Source organism: Odontomachus brunneus, unplaced genomic scaffold (genome assembly GCF_010583005.1).
Source record: "Odontomachus brunneus isolate Ranch 3 - 2012 unplaced genomic scaffold, Obru_v1 Obru_scaffold_004, whole genome shotgun sequence".
NCBI classification, from domain to species: Eukaryota; Metazoa; Arthropoda; class Insecta; order Hymenoptera; family Formicidae; genus Odontomachus; species Odontomachus brunneus.
The window spans coordinates 3,408,405-3,430,364 of record NW_022639454.1 but is presented as its reverse complement, the minus strand read 5'-3'; the positions used below and the strand labels follow the sequence as shown (position 1 = coordinate 3,430,364).

General features: G+C 42.8%; 3 protein-coding genes across 10 annotated transcripts in view; 2 read left to right on the top strand and 1 right to left on the bottom strand.

Moving 5' to 3' along the window:
- LOC116846017 (pikachurin) overlaps nucleotides 1–8,421 on the top strand; it is a 125,407-nt gene extending 116,986 nt beyond the window's left edge. For all 5 annotated transcript variants that reach the window (XM_032819335.1, XM_032819327.1, XM_032819317.1 and 2 more), the window contains 4 exons: nucleotides 107–396; nucleotides 1,307–1,552; nucleotides 2,020–2,123; nucleotides 2,387–8,421. In XM_032819335.1, coding sequence (XP_032675226.1) covers nucleotides 107–396; nucleotides 1,307–1,552; nucleotides 2,020–2,123; nucleotides 2,387–2,535 — 789 coding nt within the window. In that variant the 3' untranslated portion in view covers nucleotides 2,536–8,421. The remainder of the gene's footprint in view (nucleotides 1–106; nucleotides 397–1,306; nucleotides 1,553–2,019; nucleotides 2,124–2,386) is intronic.
- Nucleotides 8,422–17,250: 8,829 nt separating this feature from the next.
- On the bottom strand, nucleotides 17,251–18,129 carry LOC116847745. Its single transcript, XM_032823071.1, has 2 exons — nucleotides 17,981–18,129; nucleotides 17,251–17,918 (listed from the first exon to the last, which is right to left on the bottom strand). The coding sequence occupies exons 1-2, from the start codon at nucleotides 17,996–17,998 to the stop codon at nucleotides 17,484–17,486; spliced, it is 453 nt and encodes a 150-aa protein (XP_032678962.1). The 5' UTR covers nucleotides 17,999–18,129; the 3' UTR covers nucleotides 17,251–17,483.
- LOC116847702 (sorting nexin-29) overlaps nucleotides 17,784–21,960 on the top strand; it is a 5,075-nt gene continuing 898 nt past the window's right edge. For 2 of the 4 annotated variants that reach the window (XR_004378813.1, XM_032822986.1), the window contains exons 1-10: nucleotides 17,827–17,966; nucleotides 18,953–19,203; nucleotides 19,478–19,785; nucleotides 19,859–19,984; nucleotides 20,251–20,500; nucleotides 20,579–20,708; nucleotides 20,813–21,054; nucleotides 21,229–21,444; nucleotides 21,527–21,683; nucleotides 21,782–21,922. Coding sequence is in view for 3 of the 4 variants with exons in the window: in XM_032822986.1 (XP_032678877.1) it covers nucleotides 17,964–17,966; nucleotides 18,953–19,203; nucleotides 19,478–19,785; nucleotides 19,859–19,984; nucleotides 20,251–20,500; nucleotides 20,579–20,708; nucleotides 20,813–21,054; nucleotides 21,229–21,444; nucleotides 21,527–21,683; nucleotides 21,782–21,922 (1,824 nt within the window). In the remaining variant the exon portion in view is untranslated. Of the gene's footprint in view, nucleotides 17,967–18,323; nucleotides 18,468–18,952; nucleotides 19,204–19,477; nucleotides 19,786–19,858; nucleotides 19,985–20,250; nucleotides 20,501–20,578; nucleotides 20,709–20,812; nucleotides 21,055–21,228; nucleotides 21,445–21,526; nucleotides 21,684–21,781; nucleotides 21,923–21,960 lie in introns of those variants that run through there. The other 2 variants (XM_032822999.1, XM_032822994.1) reach the window with 2 other exon arrangements.

The window sequence follows — 21,960 nt, the reverse complement described above, 5'->3', positions numbered from 1 at the left end:
CTCGGTTTCGAGTGACTCGGTTGTTGCTTTGCTTGTCGGATGGAATTTCACTCGAAGAAATCCCGGGAGTGATAATTACGCGGGATTTCCCGTGCGGCTTGTCTAGGTGGGTATCCTGGCCGAGGCCTTGGGCGGAGTAAACGTGGGTAACTGCGGGCACGCGTGCGAGGCGAGACCCTGCGGCGACGCGGAGTGCCGGCCTCTTCGGGAACGATTCACCTGCCGATGCCGACCGGGCGTGCCGCATCCTTGTCCCGCACCGGACGACTACACGCCTCTGGTCCCACCGCCGGCCAAGACCAGCTCCGTGACGTCCGTGAGATACGAGAGGGCCGTGCCGAGCTTCACCGGCAGCGAGAGCTACCTGCATTACAACGACGCCGATACGATGAAAAGGTGCTCGATGACGGCGGACGTCGATAATAGGCGGCTCCCACGGTCGGCTTTTAGCGATTAGCGTTTCGATCGCGTTAAGAAGTGCACACCGTGTCGGGGATCGCGATCGAGGTCACAGTTGCCTGCGTAGGAATCTGATTAATATCGGGACGATTACGCGAACGGACAACTCTCTCTTTTTTCCTTTTTCGTTTGGGAAAAATTACGTACCGGCCAAAATGCAGTAATGCCGCGATGCAGGTGTACGCGAATCCGAGCTATGTGAAGGACACGTACAGTTGCGACTTGAGTAACTGCCCGGTGGAGACGAGGAACACTATCGTGGACGAGAGTCCCATGGGACTTCCATTTGAGAAAAATGGTCGATCGCAACGTTTATCTCTCGATTTTATCTTCTGGAAAACTCACGTGTCCGGAAATTAGACACTGGAAGAGGACATACACGATCCCATCGAGATATCTTTCCGGGAACGAACACATTGAGTGAGTAAATTCAGAGCGCCGTGCGTTCTGCTGCGTGCGTGAGGAAGCTCTTGCGCAAGTCCAACGACGCGTTTGCCCGGCAGGTGATATTCTCACAAAATGCGTGCCCGCGTGCGTGGATGACCCATTTTCGCGATGTAAAAAAAAGTCCCATTCGCCTCACCCATCGACATCCTATTAATGCATGCGCGAAATAATCGGCAGCACCGTAAAAGTTCGGTAAATGTCAAAGCGACACGTGCTCAGTCGTGCCGTTTCAAAAGCTCTGAACAACAGCACGTTGCACGCTGCGTTACACAATCGCCCCTTGACCCGCTTTAATCGCGCGTCGGGCTAGTTTATCGAGCGTCGTCGCCAGTCGTCCGTTCGTTTGTTCGTTCATTTGGTCCCTCCTTGTTCGCCATTAAACGCACTCGTCGGCTTGCAGGATAATCAGCTACAGGGTAGACATCAACATGAGATTCCGCGCCAGCAGCAGCAGCGGCCTGCTGCTCTGGAGCGGCCGACAGTCGGATCCCCAGGAACAAAGGGACGAGAATGATGACTTCCTCGCCCTCGGACTGGATCACGGCTACCTCACCCTCGCGTACAATTTGGGCTCCGGGGAAGCCGTGCTGCGATACAATATCACGCGACTGGACGACGATCTCTGGCATCGTATCAGGGCAGTTAGGTGAGAGTCGATTTATTGGAATCCGTACACTAGCACCTACACAAAGGAGGTTCATCGACCTTTTCGAGCCATTTCTCTACTCGAATGCTATCAATAGATATAGAAAATACCTAAATTATTAGTTTGACGCCAGAATTTTAATATTGTGTAATAAGTAATCTCGGATCTCTTAAGTGAAATGAAACGATTATGTTTTCATGTCGTTTTAGAATTTTTCACAAAACAGTGTATAGGCTAGTTTGATTTATAATCTTCCACAATGCTTCGCATGTATTGTCTTACGAAGTGAATGACATAAAAATGTAATGCTTTCATCTCATCTGTAACAATTCGGAAATATTCATTATACAATTCGATAAGTAAAAAGAAATGGTCTCGTGGGATGCACCGCTCACTCCAAAGAGGCTAAAACTGGATGTTGTTGCCAAAACGGATTGTCGCAATGACCAACAATTGACTGTTTCCAGAAACGAACAATGGGCGTCTCTCGTGGTAGATAGCGGTACCGGGGTCTCGGCATCCTCTCCGGGACAACTGAGACAGTTGAACACTGACACTGGCCTTTACGTTGGTAAGTACGCGTGCGAGAGATAGTGTACCGATCTTCAAACCGGTTACACACTCATCTCAGTAAGTTCGTATCGATTCGTTTGATCCTAAAGAGAAAAAAGCAAGGAAAAGAGGACGGACTGTTAGCTTCGTGCGCCGGAATTGCGCGAGCAAAAAGTCGCGCGCGAAACTAGCGTCCGGGAACAAAAAACTACTGAAAATAAAAAAACAAACATTTCCGCTTATTCAAACGGAAATTCAAACATTTCATTGTCTCTCTCGCAGGCGGTGCGCCCGACATCGTGAGGACGACGGGCGGTAGGTACGCCAAGGGCATCGTGGGTTGCATCAGCGACCTCGTGCTGGACTCGGACTTCTCCGTCGCCCTGTCGTCACCCGCTCAGGCGACCAACACGCACTCGTGCATCCCCTGAAAGAGAGATATTCGTGCCGTCCGACGTCAAGTGGTGTTGGGCCCTGCCCGAAGCTAGGATATGAAAATTTAAGGATAACGAAATCACGCGTGAACACACAAACACAACATACAGACACACATATACACACACTCACGTCACGTGTGAGTACGCGCTGAAGAAAAAAAAGCAAAAAACAAAATAACACTCACTCCACTGGCGAAGCCGAGCGGCGGTACTCGCGCCCCCGCGGGAGGGAGAGTGCCATCCCTTACCACGAAAGTGCATCTGTTTCTCGCGCATCCACGGCCGCGCGGTGATCTGCACGCGGTTCATCATTTTTGTACAGACTCATCCTTCCACGGTGGGACTCTCAGAGTGAAGGGAGTGGGTCGGCAACCGACCATCGTCGAGAGCGCGGCCATCGAGCGATGGTAGGCGGCTTTACTGTAAATATTAATAGGACGATCCTCTTTCCTATCCCTCTTCCTGCTCCTTTTACTCCACCTCCTGCTCCTCCTGCTTCCGACCCGAGGTACGCGACGATGCAGTGTCTAACGCTTGCCTCGCGGCATTGATCCTCGGCGTTGCGACTTCCTGTCGACCCTCGTGGGCTGATCTGCCGATTGGGAATGTAAGACTCCTCGGTGGCGTCGTGAGAAGTCACGTACGATTGAAGAGGTGAAGCCTGAGAAATTATTCTCCGCTTTGTTACCTCGCGAGTGATTATCGCCGCGGCCGTTGGCTTTCCGTAGAAATCGATGAGGTCTGATTTTTGCCGGTGGTCTCCGACTAATTCTTCTCCGATTAAATCGTGTCGGGAACGTCGTTAGATGAACGTGAGTCGTGCGAAGAAACGTAAAAGTTCGTTCGGTGATATAATTCGTTGACGATATTAGTTGATTAACCCCATTTTGCTTCTCTACGCGCTAAAATTGCTTAAACTCGCGTGCACAGGGGCACGGTGGTGAGGTCGCGACGGCGGTCGCATTAATTCCGAACGAGTCGGGAACGCACATTAACGCAGCCAATGAAAATCGCCGGCAATTTTGCTCGGCGGATCGGGAAAAGTAAGAGACGCGTCGAATCAAGTTCGGAACTTCCTAACGTCCTTAATCAAAACCGCCGCGTACCATTAACAATTTCAACTTTGCCCATATCCGAAAATTAATAGTCGCCCTGCGGAAATAGTCCCGTAATTAAATTCGCGTAAACTAGATTATTGTTCATAAAATTCAATCAAAATTCAAAATTCATCGTAATAACAACGTCTATTTTGCAACGACAGCGGCGGAGCCAATAAAGCATCGCCGAGAGAAAGGGTGGAGGGAGGGTGCGTACGCGCGTACGTGTTCGGTCCCGTCGAATCTAAAATTCCACAACTAAAAACCAAGCCCGCAAACAATGCCTCAATTACGCGGCGCGCGCGGCATAATAACGGGAGAGAAAATACGACTTGTCGCGAGTGTGCGATGCGCGAATAATGGAAGTCGTTGCACCAGGACAATGCCCGGTCGGACATGAAATTTGACGGAGCGCGTCTCGAAGACGGCTTTCGGCCTAATAAGATAAAAGTATGTAGAAAAAGAAAGAAAGAGAGAGAGAGAGAGTGTGAGAGAAAGAGAGAGAGAAAAAAAAGCAACCCCTCCGCGTCAATTTTGATTATTCCCTCCGACCGGATGTTATCTTCGACACGAAGTGTCGTTATCTTCGATCCTAGCGAGTTCAAAGCCTTCGAGATTTATCGAAAAAATTCGGAGCGCGTCTGGATCGGCGCTGGATGAAGTCTCATTTAGTAGAAAAACGAGCAAGTTGGGAAAGGTGTGTGTACGTCTGTGTGTGCGTGTGTGTATATGTCTGTCCGTGTGCACGTGTGTGTCTGTCTGTCCGTGTATATGTGTAGACGTATATGTGCGTGCGCGCGCGAGAGAGAGAGAGAGAGAGAGAGAGAGAAATGAAAGTTTCTCGGAAAACCGATATTTTACATTACGTAGAGTTAGTTAGATAGTTAGATTAGTAACGACGAACTGTTCCATTCGTTATTCGTTAGCTCCCATGATTGGATCGAATAACATTCGCGCGCGCTACTTTTGCATTCTTCATGCGGACGGTCCGCTTAAATTCTCCCTTTCGTATCCCTTTAACAGATCGTCGATCGTTTCCTGTTTCTCCTGTTTTTTTTTTCTTCTCTTCCCTTCAATTGTCGACAACGACGACGACGACGACGATTTTCAGCGGACTTCGTTGTACCGAGCGCGCTAAACGTTTGACTTTACTTTCGTCGCGCGATATATCGATGGAAAAAGTTGTCCCACTTGTCCTATCCAGCACCGATCCGGACAGCGTGCTCGCTGCTATGTTGTAACTACGCGAATCATCGCGTAACGCAGCTTAAGACTAACGATCTTAGATCTAACGATCTTAGGACTCGCCACGATCATTCTCTAGCAGCTAAGTCACAAGCGCGCGCAGCCACGAGCACGAGTTTTCAGTTCCACGACGATATCGAGGTTAATATTGTGATCGATACGAGTAACTACTAATAAAAAAAAAAGTAGGAGAGCTATACCATGGACCAAACACCAAAACATCTTTATCGCGTCTCTATCCCAACGAGAGTATGTATAAAAGGTGCGCGATCGCGCGCACAAAGTGCATATCCCGTTTGAAAAGTGCAGGGCTCGCGTCCTTTGCGAACGATCTCGTCCGGTGCATATATATATATATATATATATATATATATATATATATATATATATATATATATATATCGGCGGGCATACTTTTGTAAATAATTTACACGTTCTCGGCTGTATTCCGTTCCTACAGAAACGCCATATCTCGCGAACGATGCTTGACGATCACGAGCGCAGCAATAATAAGTATCTCTCCATCGTCCTGTATCGATGACGGAACGATTTCACCATTTTAGCGGCTACTACGCGGAAACGAAAAGGGTGATCGAAGTTTCCTCGTTAACGTACTTATTAGCTCACGTCGGTGAAGCGAGTCGCTTGATTAAGAGATTACAGCACGATTCACGCTTCAATTTTGCCAGGGTATAAATCGTGAGTTGTCGTACGAAGGGAAGCACTCGCGGTATATAACGTAGGTTTTCCGTTTGGTTTATCGATTAGTTCGACGCGACACACTTTAGTCAACGAAGGAAAGCGAGGGAAAGAGAGAATAAAATGGCACTTTACACATACGTATAAAAAAGAGAGAGAGAGAGAGAGAGAAAGAGAAACAAATTATATCTTTATTATGCAGATGCTCGTCGCATATTTTTTTATCTTCATAGAGCGTTTCACTCAATCCTGTGAACACACAATTTAGCACTACCGGTCGGAAAATCCCAGGTCAATATGTATACTCATCCTATCTTTATGAGACGAGAGAAAGAGATAGAGAAAGCGAGAGATTGCGAGTGTGAGAGAGCGAGCTAACGAGGGAGAGAGAGAGAGAGAAAGTGTGTATGTATGTGTGTATGAAGGGAGAACAGGAGAGAACAGTGAGATAAGATAAAGTAAGGCATAGATTGTAATCGATGAACTTTACTTTTGTCGTCGCACGGAAATGATTTCGAAATGACCTACTCGAACACACACACACATCATAAAAGCAATCGGCTATAGTCAATTTTGTACGGATGTTATTTTCGGGAAACTATATAATAATATATCAAAGGTGAGTGGTAGTCGCGTAGAAAGTGTAACGATATACAATTTAAATAATTGTACACGTCAGGATTAGCGGGCGGGTAACTCTCGTCCTGATTAATCCTCCCACGCCGCGACCTTTCGCGAAGGAAAACAAGAGAAAGGGTAACGAAATCAAAGCAATTGAAGCGCGCAGGATTCGTTTTTACGACCGGGAGTTTTATAATCTTCTTTGCTCATTTATTATTATCGTATAATATAAAATTCATTATAATTCTAGCCGTATAATTCCGCCCCGCGCGATGTGCTGCGCGATTCTTCAGAAATTACTCGGATCCCTCGTGGTGGCGCGCAATTAAATGTAAACTCGATTTCGATTAAACTCCTGATCTTTTTTGCCTGAAACATTCCGTGCATCCAAAACTTCGTCACGCGTGGGAGGATTAAGGGCGCCTTTTCTAGCGTAATTCGATGTACAATATTTCGCGTAAGTATGCATTGAGTGATTTGAGAGAAAAAGGGAGAGAGATAGAGAGAGAAAGAGAGAGGCTTTTGTGCTCGTACGTTAAATCATTTTGTATGGCACATGACTCCGTTCCTTCGCACCGGCAAGTAACACGAAGGAATTCACGACACGGGGAATTCCCCATCGGGAGAAATCCGCGTGCGTTCTTGCTCGTTTTGTAATTTGCAACGCATCCGACTCGGAAATATATGGTTCCTGGACGCATTCCACCCAATGCCGTCGGAATAATTTGCAATGTGTGCGACGTATTCGAATATTCGATAATCATATCCCGGCCGGGGCAATTATTCCCGAGAACGGGATTCCTCCGCGTGTTTGGAATTGCGCGGAATATCAGTCGATCGGGCCGACAACGAAAATTCCCCTGCTGCCGGAGACCACCTCCTCGCGAGAGAAGGTGGCTCGCATGACGCGCGCATTGACGATTAAATGACGATTAAATGACGCGTCGGATGTATTCGCGTCGCCGTTCCCGTTCTGACGCGAAGTCAAATTTTTCGGAGAACGAGAGAGCCAGAGAGAAACTGGCTGTCTCCGCAGGACAATCAAACGAACATTCGCGGAAATCACCTCAACTGTATAACGTGATTCGCCGCCGATTGTATAACAGAGTGCTCGTGTTTCAACGTGACGGCCGCTTTCTCGAGTATTCGAGTACCGAGTCACTCGGGGAGAGGAACAACACACACACACACACGACGGCAGTTCCGATTCTAACACCAACGTACGATAGTAGGCCGAAGCTTTAATCATTAATTAGCGCTCACCTTCGCGCTTGTGTCGTCTCCACGATGTGTCGTGCGTTTTCTATTCGAAGATCAAAAACCAATCAGAGGAAGTTTCATATCTCTTGTACGTAATGTAAGGAAAGAACGATAAGCTCCGCTGAGAAGCGTATTGAGCGGCTATTTCGGTCCCTGCGAAAGTGTCCTCGCGACGCAAGACCGAGAATCCTCTCTCCGTTTCGGTACGTGTGTGTACGTGAGTATGTGTGAGCGCGTGTGTGTGGTGTGTGTGCGCGCGCGCGCTTTAAACGCGCCATGTCGCGCTAGAGCCAGCGAGACAACCTTCGAGCTGCGACGATTTTATTTCTAAGATATTGTTAAATTCCACGGAGATGGAATTGACCGGCGAGCATGCGTTCGTCGACCCGTTCCCTCCCCGCGGAGATTCGATACAAATTCCTTGATCTCACGTGTAAGACGAATTAAATTCCGTGAAAAGTGTTGAGTAGCTGCAAAAGATTTGTCATTTATATTAGAAAGGAGGATGGGGAGTCGTCGTTGGCTGTTGTGAAAAGTAGCGAGTCGATGTTTCATTCTTTTGATATTCGTATGGATTATTAATCCCTCGAAACTGGATAAATACTATGTTCTGTTTCTCTTGATAAACGCGACAGGTCTTTTGCATCCACTTAACGCCTCGTCCAGAAGCGAAAATACGTTCGATTTTGCGAATAACGAATTTACAGATATATGCAGCGCTCACAAACAGGTGACATCCGTTATCCTTGATAACGCGCGTCGTCCGCTTGTGACTATTGCTAGTTATAAGAGTGCGATGATTATTGCTTATTTATGTAACACGAATTGTACAATGTGTGTGCGCGCAGCAGCGCTGTGTTGGTGCAATTGTCCGCGAAGCGCGCGTCAAAAATCAGTTCCGCAAAAAATGTTTCGCTAATCGACGGTAAATATATGTGCACGGCGTGTGGTTTTTTCTGTTTCTTCTTACGTTACTATGAGCGTTATTGTAAGCGTGAACAAATCAAAGTCGATCGCGAGAGAGAGAGAGAGAGAGAGGGAGGGAGAGCTCAGATTGGAAAAACGGCGTCGCTTTCGCAGGAAAGTCGCCGGGATTCGAGGCGTTCGAGCTTCGGACGAGCCGATTGAATGCGATGGAGAAGGCGATGCCCGGGTGGAATTCTTTTTCTCGAGTGGCTGCGCCACTCTCGTTCGTACACGAGAAATTTGTCGGAGACGTGTCCAATCGTCTGCGGCAATTTTCTTCACGCGAAATCGATACCGTTGCTTTTCTAAAGCAGGTCTAAAAGTTAAAAAGATATCGTCTGATCCGCAGTGTGATTTATTTATAATAATCTATTTAATTTTTTATATTTATATCATAAAAAAGGAGGAGAAACATAATACTATAATTTGATTATAGTAATACCTTTCTCCTCTTGGAGGTATATTATTTGTTACAGAAGAGGCGCACGAGAGAGGAAAGGCAAGTGTGAAATGATATCGCAAATTAGTCAAATCTCCGAAATTACACGAGCTTTTTTACGCGAGTGCTTTTTCCGCTAGCAAAATTCATTTGCTGACACTGGTACTTTTAGACAGAAGACGCCGTTTTTCTGCGTGAGCTTATTATTAATTCCTCCGGCTCGATTCGAGTCGACGTGTGCGACGTGAGAAAGAGGGAAACGCGCGTATAAATCGATCTCGTATTCGCCCTTCGGGAAACGCCCGACGACGGGATCCTTTCGCTCGAGCGACGGATGATTCTTCGCGACGGGTCGATTGTAAAAAGAGAGAGATAAAAAAAGAAAGCAAGCAGGAAAGACGAACGCGATCGAACGCGCGTATTTCATTTCACAAGCATCCTAGAACTCACAACATCGAAGTTATTTCTTGTTACTTTGGATATATACAGGGTGGGATGTTTAAACGAGAACGTCGCCGCGATGAGAAATTGAGGTTTGCCGACGACAAGAGAAAAAAAGAAAAATATAGAGATTCGCAAAAATATGCATCCGAAAGCAGCGGACGGACTAGAGTCTTTCGCGTTCTCGTGAAAATAACTTGCCCTGCGTGCCTCGGTGTGTAATCCTGTGCGGGAATAGTTTATTCGTAAAACATCCACGACTTTCAACCCTTTCGCCACTTTTACGCTTATAATCGGACGAACAAGATCCCACGGTGCTCATCAGTCTGCGCGATTCGCGTCTACTCGCGGTTTATCTGTCGGAAGAATATCGCAATCAAATTAAACTCGCCATTGAAATTTCATCGATAAAGAATTCAGCCTCAAATCGAAGCAATCTTGGATTGCTCGCGTTTCCCCGGTATTAACGACAAGTTTCACGGGCGAACACGTATTATCTTAAGGAATAATCAGCCTTCTAGTAGAAACAAGAAGTAAAAAAAAAGAAAGCAGGAAACGCGCGTGTACGCGCGGTAACGTTCAGCGAAAGGGTTGAGGCGCGATCGTGAAACTTGCAGGCAGAGAATCCTTCAGCGGCTCGGAACGATTGAAAAGTACGGTGTAATAAGGCTGACGCGTGTGTACTTTGCATCATATCCACTTAAATTTAAAGAAAATCGCTGGATATCACACCTCAAGACAAGAGAAAAAGAGATAGAGAGGAAAGAAAAGAAACGAAAAGAAATGAAAAGATAAAAAATGCACTATATATTGAAAAAAAAATGGAGAAAAAATATCAATACATATTAATATATAAATATATAAATATATATATATATATATATAATAGATATTATATTATTACTGAATATTATATTAATATATGATGCTATATATATATTAACTATTTCTATTATGTCCGTCTGCAAAGTCTATTAGAAGAGTCTATCCTGTCGACCTATTCTTACGACCCTTGTGGATCTCCTCGGATACACTGTATGTACATACATATGTGCGCGCGCGCGTGTATCGACGAGTGTGTGTGTTCGGCGACAGAGAGAAGAGGAAGAGGATAAAGAAAAAAGAAGAGGAAGCAGCGGGACGATTTCCTTCAATAACAGCGTCTCGGACACCGCCGACGCAAATGGAGAGCGCGCGCGCGTTGTTAGTTTAATACCGATACACGTGTACGCGCACACGTACGAGACTCTGCGAGCGACCAGGTCGCGCGGGTCTCCCGTCCTCGTTTCCGACGATCAATGTGTAAGATCTTCGTCATTAAATGTTCGTGACACGCTCGTGGCAATAAAAATAGGACGCTACGTACGATCGTTTTGCGAATTTCTCGCTTCAATCCTCTCCGGCGGTGTCGTCGGCGCGCGTCGACGTTCGCACGCGAGTCCTGGTTGCAATTATAAAAATCGAACGGCCTCTCCCAGGAGAAGCTCACTTCGAACGGATAACTCCGTGCAACGCGTAATATTTTCTTTTAATTTAACTTCAAGACAGAGTTATATTCGCGCGAGGATATTGCGGAGTTTTCCTCGGGCTTTTTAGGAATTTCTTTCCCAAGATCTCTCGAGTAACAGACAGCATAGACTTGTAGAAGACGTCTGAAAGAAATGGTCGTCGAACAGAAATGGCATGTCTTCGAGACGTCCTTTAATAGTTCGTACTGTCTACTAGTGTCGATCGAAGTGAAACTTTCGATCGTTAATCCGCCGTGATCGCAAATCGCGCGCGAACGTCGACGCCTATCTCGACGCGGCCTGCGTAATAATCTTGCGACACGACTCCGCAAATGATTCTTTGCGAGATTAGCGTGTATCCTGGCTGCGTTTCGACGGAAAACTGCGGACCGCGTAGCCACGATTAAACGATAGCGACCGATTTATTCGCATCGCGAACACTTTTATACGTGTGTGATTTACATAAAAGAAAGAAGAGAAAAAGAAAGAAACAGAAAAGGCCCGAAATATTGAGTTGACACGGCGGCGGCAGCGGTGGTGGTAGTGACGGCGCACATCGGTCGGTCCGCGACCGCGAGGCGCGATTATTTAATGGATTGTGTACGTATACGTTTTGAACACGCAGTGGTTAAATTCATATGAACTATGAGCAAATGTGTGTGTCTCAGCCCATGTTGTCAAAGCATCAATAAAAAAAAGAGGTTTTATAAAGGCGCGCCTTTCATCCTCCGTTTTCTCTCTGTTATTTTTTTCAAGTTTCAATCTCACGCGATAAATAAACGTTGAAACCAGCCGTTTTGTTCCAACCGGGTATTCTTGCCAAGAGATAGACGGATGCATTACGAATGAATGATGAAATAATAATGTTTAGTTTATGTAATAATGTTTAGTTTATTGCGCATACATTACTTGCGAAACTTGAGAGCTAACTTTTGTCGAGCAAAATAAGCGTACTTCAACGGGCTATAACTTCCGCAAAAATGCATATAACGGCAATAACGGAACGGTTCTGGAAGCATCTTATAGTTTCAACATTCCAGTTTCTTTTTATTTTCGAATATAAAGATTTTATGTTTGTTACAATGTTTCACAATTATAAATCGAAATTCCACGAGTATCAAAATTTTTTATAAAGTTTGTCGAGTTGACGTAAATAAGAAGCGACAAATAAATGGGAGTAATATCATTGGTAATGTGTGAATTTTCTCCTGTAATTTGCGTACAAGCATATTACAATGCAATTTTTTTGCCGAATTATTTAATGTTTAAGGAAAATGGTACTTTATCTTTAATCGCTCACAGTAAGCAAACGTAATAGCATTTGTTAGGAAATGAAAAGAACGCTGAAAGTTTCCTCTTTAAGATGGATATATCATATTTCTTATGAAAATTCATTTTTATTGTAAAAACTGAACTGAAAGATCGAATTGAAAATTGGACAGTCGCCATTTATCATATAACTCGATATATATTGACAATAAACAATAGTAATATTATGAGTTCTATATAACTGAAAAGAAGAAACTTCAAACTTTAAAATGCTTCTAAAACTATTTCGCTGTCGTTATTTTTACAGAAATTATAATCTGTTAAATTCTGCATATGTTTTGATATAACAGAAAAGTGCACTTGATTCGAAATAGTTTTAGAAGCATTTTAAAGTTTGAAGTTTCTTCTTTTCAGTTATATAGAACTCATAATATTACTATTGTTTATTGTCAATATATATCGAGTTATATGATAAATGGCGACTGTCCAATTTTCATTCTATTACTGCTTAAAATTTATTACTATTTCATTTTTATTTATTTTTTTCATTTATTCAAATATAAAAGATGTATAAATAATGTATATCCTTTGTGTAGGATGTAGGTGCTAAGCCTATCTCACCTATTGAATAAAGAATACCAGGAAGGAGCATAAAGAGAAAATCCTTTGTTACAAGTGCGAAGGTGACGTAATGAATGTGAATCAAATGCGATTATCGATACTATAGAATCGAAGTAAATTTTATGACGTTTAATATTGTCAATTAATTGAATAGACAAAAGTGCGTAAACGTATTGAAGAGAAAATTATTACAAGTGACTAATTTTATTTCCTTCACCAATATGAGCAAAATATAAATACAATTTTTCTATTATTCTTTTAAAATTAATATTCCTTTGCTATATATATATTATATATACTTCCAAGATGTTTAAAGTATACCGCCAGACTGTGTTTCCGGTAACGTCACTTATGACGTATTTACGTCATCAAATTGAACCGATGCAACACAATGGATTACCCACGATATATCGTAACATGCTCCTTCTTGGGGCCCTATTCCGTAACCATTTATCGACAGTTGTCGGTAGATGTCGTTGCGCAGCTTTTCTATAGTATAAAAAAGCTGCGTAAAGACGTCTACCGATCCGACAATTGTCCGTAAGTAGTTACGGAATAGGGCCCCTTTCTCTCTCTCTCTCTCTCTCTCTCTCTCTCTGGTATTCTTTATTCAATATATTCTTTATTCTTTATTCAATGATCTCACTTTATCACTAGTTCTCTTGGTCGAGTCGTATTCGATTGGCGGCTTGTAGCGGAGACTTTGGGACTAAACTTCGAAATGATCTCTCACAAGTTAAGACAAGAACCTTTTTTTACCGACATTTATCGATATCTAGTCGAGATTCAAACTTTTTCACATGCGAGGCTCAACTTTAACAATTAATTTCTTAAAAACTAAGGCCGTTATTCATAGTCGAATTTTATTTCAAAACCATCTTAAGTAATGTCTTAAGATGCGAATACGGCTCTGTGATTAGTTCATGACATCTTAAAACAGTACTTAAGATGATCGGATGATATAAGATCGGCCTAAGACTATGAATACCGATCTAAGACGAAACGCGCGTATATTTTTATATATGAGTCCATATTTTTTGTTGATCGATAGAAACACTACTTCTATATTGGGAGTGTGCATTAATTTTATGGGTTTTTTTTGGTAAAAATACGGCTTTATTGTGAAAAAATGGTTACAAATTGATCATTCAAAATATTGTCCATCGCTAGCCACTACTTTTTCCCATCTTTCTGGTAATAGATGGATTCCACGTCGAAAGAACGACACATCTTTTGAGGTTATCCACGAATCGACCCATTTTTTGGTATCCTGATAAGAATGGAAGCGCTGCTCAGACAGGTCATGAATCATCGATTGAAATAGGTGGTAATCGGAAGGAGCAATATCTGGAGAATACGGCGGGTGTGATAGGACATCCCAGTTAAGTGCTTCTAATGTTTCCTTGACCGGTTTCGCCACATGTGGCCGAGTATTGTCTTGCTGGAAAATCACTTTGTCGTGTCTTTTCGCATAATCTGGCCGTTTTTGCTTCAATGCTCGGCTCAATTGCATCAATTGTTGTTGGTAGCGTTCCCCAGTGATGGTTTCGTTGGGTTGGAGCAGCTCATAATACACTACACCTAGCTGATCCCACCAAATACAGAGCATGAGCTTGGCGCCATGAATATTCGGCTTTGCCGTCGACCCTGATTTTTTGCGCTTCGGATTATCGTAGCGTATCCATTTTTCATCACCCGTCACGATACGATGCAAAAAATTTTTTCTTCTGTGTCTTTGAAGCAACAATTCACAGGTCATTTTACGCCTTTCGACATCCCTCGGCTTCAATTCGTACGGCACCCAATTTCCTTGCTTTTCAATCATTCCAATGGCCTTCAAACGTCTGGAAATCGTTGATCGATCAACATTTAATGATTCTGCAAGTTCTTCTTGCGTTTGACTCGGATCTTGATCGAGTAAAGCTTCCACTTCCTCATCTTCAAACTTTTTCGGCTGGCCTGGACGTTCCTTGTCTTCCGTGTTAAAATCACCTTTTTTATAGCGTCGAAACCAGTACTCACATGTTGAAATCGATGGAGCATAATCACCATAAGCTTCCGACAGCATTCGTTGACTTTCAGCAGCACTTGTTTTCAAATGGAAGCAAAAAAGCAAAGCTTCCCGCAAATTGCGTTTTGTTGGCACAAAATTCGACATATTCAATGTTCAAAAAAACAATGTTGTTTACACCTCGGCAAAATGACACATGTTGAAACCTAAAGCCATATAATGGTGCTTTGACATGAAACAGACAAAAATCTGAGAGCGGCCACGCCATACGTTTTGGCCGACATCAATTTTCACGCTGTTCGATACGTCATCTGTACCTATTTTTGAGGTGGAACTACGTTCCCTATGCCCATTTTCAGACGCTGCCGGTAAGGTGTCAATTTGTTGCGTGTCCATTTTAAATTCTACGCCCATTTTCTGACGATTCGTGTCCGTGCTAAGTGCATAATTGCGTGGTTAAGAACATGGACAGTCCATGTTTTCAATCACGCAATTATGCGCTTAACACGGACACGAATCGCCAGAAAATGGGCATAGAATGGACACACAACAAATCGACACTTTACCGGCAGGGTCTGAAAATGAGCGTAGGAAACGTAGTTCCATCTCAAAAATGGGTGCAGATGGCACATCGAACAGCGTGAAAATCGGTGTCGACCAAAACGTATGGCATGATCGCTCTCAGGTTTCTTTCTGCATGAAGGTAGTGTAACGTCCGGATCTATTTTAGAACATTAATAATATATTATTATAGACCGGGAGGCCGACTTGTCTGATTTCAGACATCACTAGATATTTTATCCCTACGTTACTAGATGTAAGTATGTGCGCATATGCATATTCGCGAGCGTTAAAACATTATAATTAAAATGCCGAATGCTGCGTGCTGCTGGAGAGTCTCGAAATCGACGGATCGACCCAAAGAAACCGCTATCGCTCAGTGCGATAAGCCAACATAAACAGGAGCATGAAAACTGAATCCCAAACACCACTCAGGACACCGATGCGGTGACATCATGCAAAGGAATGAATCTCTTCCCTCGCCATAACTCCATGGACCAATCGGAGAACGACTCTCAGCGACAAAGCGACATATAAAAGCGCGCGCATTTGTAGAGAAGGCAATTATTTTCTTCTCATAGTTAGTCTCTGGTAGCTTCGTGTACTTATTCAGCATATTATACTTAGCCGTAAAATCCGATTGTGTTGCAATTACTTTTGCCTACCCTTCATATTTCAAACGTTGCGAAATCAAATTCTGAATCGCGGGTCGCATCAACCCGCGTGGTATCGGAACATCTGAGGCCGAGCCAGGAGAACAAGCACCGCTGATTTTTCGCCAGATTCATCAATCGTTTCGCCAGGCTCCTGAGACCCAGGGTAAACTCGGTGAAAAGCAGAGTGACCCAAAAGCGGAGTCATCACTCTGTTGACCGTCCACGTAAGTCACTGATTTCACTACTTTCAAATTTCCCTATATAGTTATCTATCGTGGACGTAACAGTAGCAACAATATGGCCCGATGCGATATAGTACTAATTACGCCATCTCTTGAAAATCCTTTAAAATTAAATGCACACTCCCAATATAAAATATACTAATGGCTCCTGCACACAGAACGCGGCAACGTTTGCCGCGCGGCGGAAGTTCGTGCGACAGCCAATCAATATGCTGCTTTCCATAATAGCCTTGTAGCTCTCACGGAAAAACAACATATTGATTGGCTGTTGCGCGAACTTCCGCCGCACGGCAAGCGTTACCGCTCCTGTTGGCAGAAGCCAAAACAGATTGATTATTCGAGTGCTTCGTCCACTTTAATTTAGTTTTCAAGATTTAAATTAACCGTTTCGCTATCGTAATTTTTGCGAAAATTATGTGCTGAATTCTGAATATGTTTCAATTTAAGAAATTAATTATTAAATTAAGTCTCGCGTGACTCGTTGAATCTCTCGGAGTAGTTAAAGCCTGATCTACAATATGCTCTTTGGTTCCTGCTTCCTTCTCATTATCTCTTTCTGACTCAAACATTAAGCTTTAAACCAGAAAAAGACAGAAGACAAGAAACAGAACACAAAGAGCATATTGTAGATCAGGCTTAATAGATGTTGATTAAAAAGGTTTGTGTTCTAGCTCGTGAGAAGCGACTTATAGCATGTTCGACTGGCTCTGGGTTAACCCACTCTGGGTTATTCAGCCTACGTTTATTGGTCGAACAAGTACTTATAAGCTTTATGATTGGTAGTAGACACTTATGACGTCATTAATCATTCTCGGAGCGATTAACTCAGGGCCAATTGAACACGTTATTAGTTCCGAAGTCTCCGCTACGAATTGTACGATGGCGGCTTGTAGCGGAGACTTCGGAACTAAGTCGCCTCTCACGAGCTAGGACACGAACCTTTTTTAACCAGCATTTACCAACCGCTTGGTGAAGACAACTTTTTTGACAAGCTGTGAAATCTATCTTTAATAATTAATTTCTTGAAAACTAAGACGAATTAGAAACGTTTCCACATATTATTTATATATGATTCTATATTTTTCAATATTATTTTTCCATATTCAATTGCACGATAATCGGTACAAATATTAATGTTTCTTGAAATATGCTAACAAACGTAATTGAATATTCGAGCGTTTCGTCCGACTTAGTTTTCGAAATTTAAGTTATCGTACTTAATTATCTTTATCATTTTGTATTTTTATGAGTTTTAAAATGTATCTTAAAGGTAATCTGGACGAATGCTAGCTGGAATTGTCTTATGTCACTTTTTTCCTCGAGATCCTTTGTCGCGCACGATCCATCGCGCAAATAATATGCTCTCCCCTCGCTTTTCTTGTGAACGCTGCGCGTTCGTTCGCGCTGACGCACTTATAATTCTCGGAAAGCGGCAGTAGGCCGTCACATTATCGCCGTCATTGTCGCCGTTGTCGCTACCGTTTGCTGCCGTTACGAGTGGTGTGTGATGAGGACGAGGAGTAATTCCGCTTGGAGCGTTGGGAGTTCCTGCAATTTTTGCGATTTCCTCGTGACGCCGAGCGGATGTCATTCGCGCGCTAAATGTCATGACGTTACGACGACGACGGTGCATTAGGATCGTCGCGCATCTCGACAGTGATAATATCTGCTTCTCCTCGTCATATCCCCGTCGTGTATATTGTGCTCGCGTGTCTCGTAGTTCGCGATGAGCGTTGGCAACCTTTAAGAAGGTAATTGAGACAGTGATTATCACTGCGTCGCTTAAATGGTACGTATACGCACGCTTTGTTGCACGTCCATCGATTCCTCTATTGTTCCCCGCGCGCGTCGCGTCGCGTTGTTAAATGGCAGCGATGACAGTCAATGCCATTTAAATACGACCGTAACCTCATTTCGCCTCGCGATAATAAAACGACCCACGAGCATCCGGGAGAAATCTAGAGAAATTCATAATAGCCCGTCGTTGGTGTATCGTCCGAATCACGCGAGTTGTTAAGTTTGTTATCTCACGAACTTGTCGCGTAGACTTCCTTGTTTTACGTTTCGTTGTTACGTAGCTTACGAATCCAGTTGATGACTGTGCGTCGCTAAAAACATATATGGATTCTCCGAATATCTAATAATTTGTAAGGAATACAGTGTGAACGTGATGTATTTCCTTAAAAGATTACATTCTGCTGCCTTTAATTTTTTTAATTACTACTGTATGTTTTGATGATAATTTAGCTGAATATTACACTTGAAACATCTTACACTTGAAGCTGTCTAGGCAAGAATATTTCTATTAATTTTTTTATAATGTAATTTTAAATGAAACTAGTGATTTGGAACTATCATTTAGAAGTATATGGTCTGTTCTTTTCAGCTGCACTGCTGAACTGGTGTAATAAGTTAGAGTGAGAAAACATATACTTAACATATACTTGTCTCACTTTAACTTATTACACCAGTTCAGCAGTGCAGCTGAAAAGAACAGACCAATAGTTAACTATTTAGAATTATTTAGAACTATTTAGAAACTATTTAGAATTATTTAGAACTATAATTATATATGAATTGAAAATGATATGTGCTGATACATAGAATAGATCTGGTATTCTTAAATTCCAACTATATATGTCATTGGTAAACAATGATCATTATTACTGTTTTATTATATAATTGCAATATTATGAGTTAATTGCAGTGTTATGAATACAATACATGCAATTGTTACATAAGATATATATGATGGTTTTTTATTGTTTATTGCAGGCTTTACGTATAATGTCAGCCATAGTGCCAACCACACACAATGTGACTGATATTGATCATGTAACTGAGAAGCAAAAACTACTGGAGGATCTGTTGGCTGCTGCGAAAAACTGCCATGTCAGGTTTGGAGGACGCGCTGAACTTGCCACAGAATCAGAAGTGTGTGTGGCACAGCTCTGCCATATATTCGAGTCGATATTCAGTCATGGGATAAAGACAAATTGCATAGAGAAGATCAATTCAGCATTCAGGTAATATTTATCATACTGTAATGCAGTTAAACATGTCTATCATGATTTTTCTACAATTTCCTGTGCGATATATGGCAAGCACAAGGTCATGAAACAGACCACACGTTTATCCAATATATGACTCACGAGCAACATGATAAATGTCTGAATGATTGTAGTATGTTGATAAATTTGCAACTCGAATGCTTGGCGGAATGATCGTGTCCGCATGACGTTATACAATCGCGAGAATGTGTAAAATATTAAAAAGAATCTCTTCATATTTGTTTTACAGACATGTGTCTGACCTGGTCTCCGGTAGCAATGGTAATAATAAACCTGGCACTATGGCCTATATAGCATTCTGGCCGTGCATAAAGGAGCAACTCACTTGGCACGAGCAGGAACGCTTCAGCGTGTTGCGGAAAGTACGTACGGATTACGGCCGTGGTAGAGCGTGGCTGAGAGCTGTCCTGAACGAGAAATCTCTGGAACGGCATTTACACGCCATCATAGATCCCGGCGCATTGTCTCCTTTTTACGAGGAGTGGGCCTTCTTACTCGATCAAGAGAAGTGTTCTGTATTACCTAATGTAGCCGCAGGTATATGCTCTCCAGATAAACACATTGCTTGACTCTTTATTGCGAGGCATAAATTAACTCGGTTCTTTTGTAGGTCTTGGTACAATTTTATTTGCGATAAGAATAGATAATGAAGAACTCGACGATAATTTGAAAGGGAAGGGGATGGACAAGGGTAGGGGCGTGCAGTCGGAGCCGGTTATTCCTGCACTAATTCCAGGTGAGATAAACTAAGCTTAATTAAGTCAAGCTAATTAAGTCGATATTCAGACAAGATAAAAAATGAAAAATATTAAGTACTGAGGCAATTTTTATCGAAAATCGAAGTGCTTATACATCCAAAGATTAGATCCTCTTGAAACACAAATTAATTTAAAACTGTATTTAATAGAAAAACGGCATACTTGTTGCGTTAATGCGCAATAAAAGAAATTTTAAACATTTTTGAAACTATTCAACGTACTGAGATCATGACTTGTCAAACAGGGCCTCCCACGTCTCAACACGAGAAGAAAAAAGTACCAGTCCATATAATTTCGTTTGACGATGACGAGGAGAGAGACGAGCGCAAAGAGACCACGACTTCGATGAGCGCTCCAGCAACGTGTCTCAGTTCTCCTACTGCACCCTCGACTAAAGATTCTATCTCTCCTTGTTTGGATCAAGTTCCTGAACCTCAAGTCGATTCCAATGATAACACGGTGGACAATACGAAGTTTCCCGAGTGGGAACAATGGTAGGTGTCTTTCACGATGATTGCGTAACTAACAGTCTTAAGATGCGCTTTTTGTATATGAAACACCGATTTTATTAGTGAGTCCTTCGAAGAGGAGAAGATTTTAACTCCCGTGACGGATGCTGAAAATTTGGGCGGCCTTGTACCTGTGTCACCACTTGATCAAACGTTAGACGATATGTTAGTTACTCTACCAAACTATTTAGACGTGAGTTTATGCAATAATTATATTTAAGAGCTGTATGTTTCTTTTTCTTTTTTTTCTCCGGGAATTTTAAGAATACATTTTTCTTGTGAAACGTTTTCATTCAGGATTCATCGGAACTGACAGAGGCGGCAGTGGAGGCTACGGAGCCGTTAGTCGGTTTAGACTTCCATGTAGATCCAGAGAATTTAGATATAGATACGTTACGCGTAAGACTTTTAGCTATGACGGAAGTGTTGGAGCAAGCTAGGGAAGACGCTATAACGAGCAGATTACAATTAGCCCGCTTCCAGAGACAGCATCAGCATTACTTGGAAAGACATGAGTTGCAGTTGCAAACATTAAACAGGTAATCACAGATTGATTAATTCACAAATATTTAAATTTAAATTATATAGAAAAAGATATCTAAAATATAAACAAATGAAAATGGTAGGATCATTGAGCTAAATATGATTATGTTCGTTGACAAATGATATATCAAGCGGTAAAACAATTTGTAAATTCTAACTTTCGATTGTAGGGAGAACGAACTTTTGCGACAGCAATTGCGTAAGTACGTCACCGCTGTCCAAATGTTACGAAGGGACTCGAATTCCACAACCATGTCTGAAGAAGACCCAGCGTTAGATTATCACAACGAGGCGCGGCAGTACGAAGAAAAGTTGATACAAGTCGCGGACATGCATGCCGAATTGATGGAATTCAACGCCAGGTTGACGTTGCAACTGACAAACAGGTACGAGTCGTTGCAAAGTTACTGCTCAGATAACGTTCGCAATATATTCCTTTTCGCTTATCTCTTGCTTGTCGTCCTTTAGAGACAGATTGGTGAAGATGTTGCAAGCGGAATTGGAGTGTCTGCGAGGTCCGTTAAACGAGGATGATTTACCCTCGGATCCACCGTGTCTCATTCATATATGGATTCCATCGGTATTTCTCACGGGACAACCATCTGATATCCACCACGTTTATCAAGTACGATTATTCTTCCTCTTAGCGCTGACATTCTTTCGTTATGAAGCTTACATCGGACTAAACTGACTTATGTATCTTTACACTTTTGTTAAATATAGATTTATGTACGCATAAGGGACACAGAGTGGAACATTTATCGACGGTATGCTCAATTTTACGCTCTCTACAGAGAGCTAAAGAAACACGACGCTATCGTTACTACTTTTGAATTTCCGCCAAAGAAAACAATAGGAAATAAGGTAAATTATGTGAAGGTCCCTCCCCCCCCCCCCCCCCC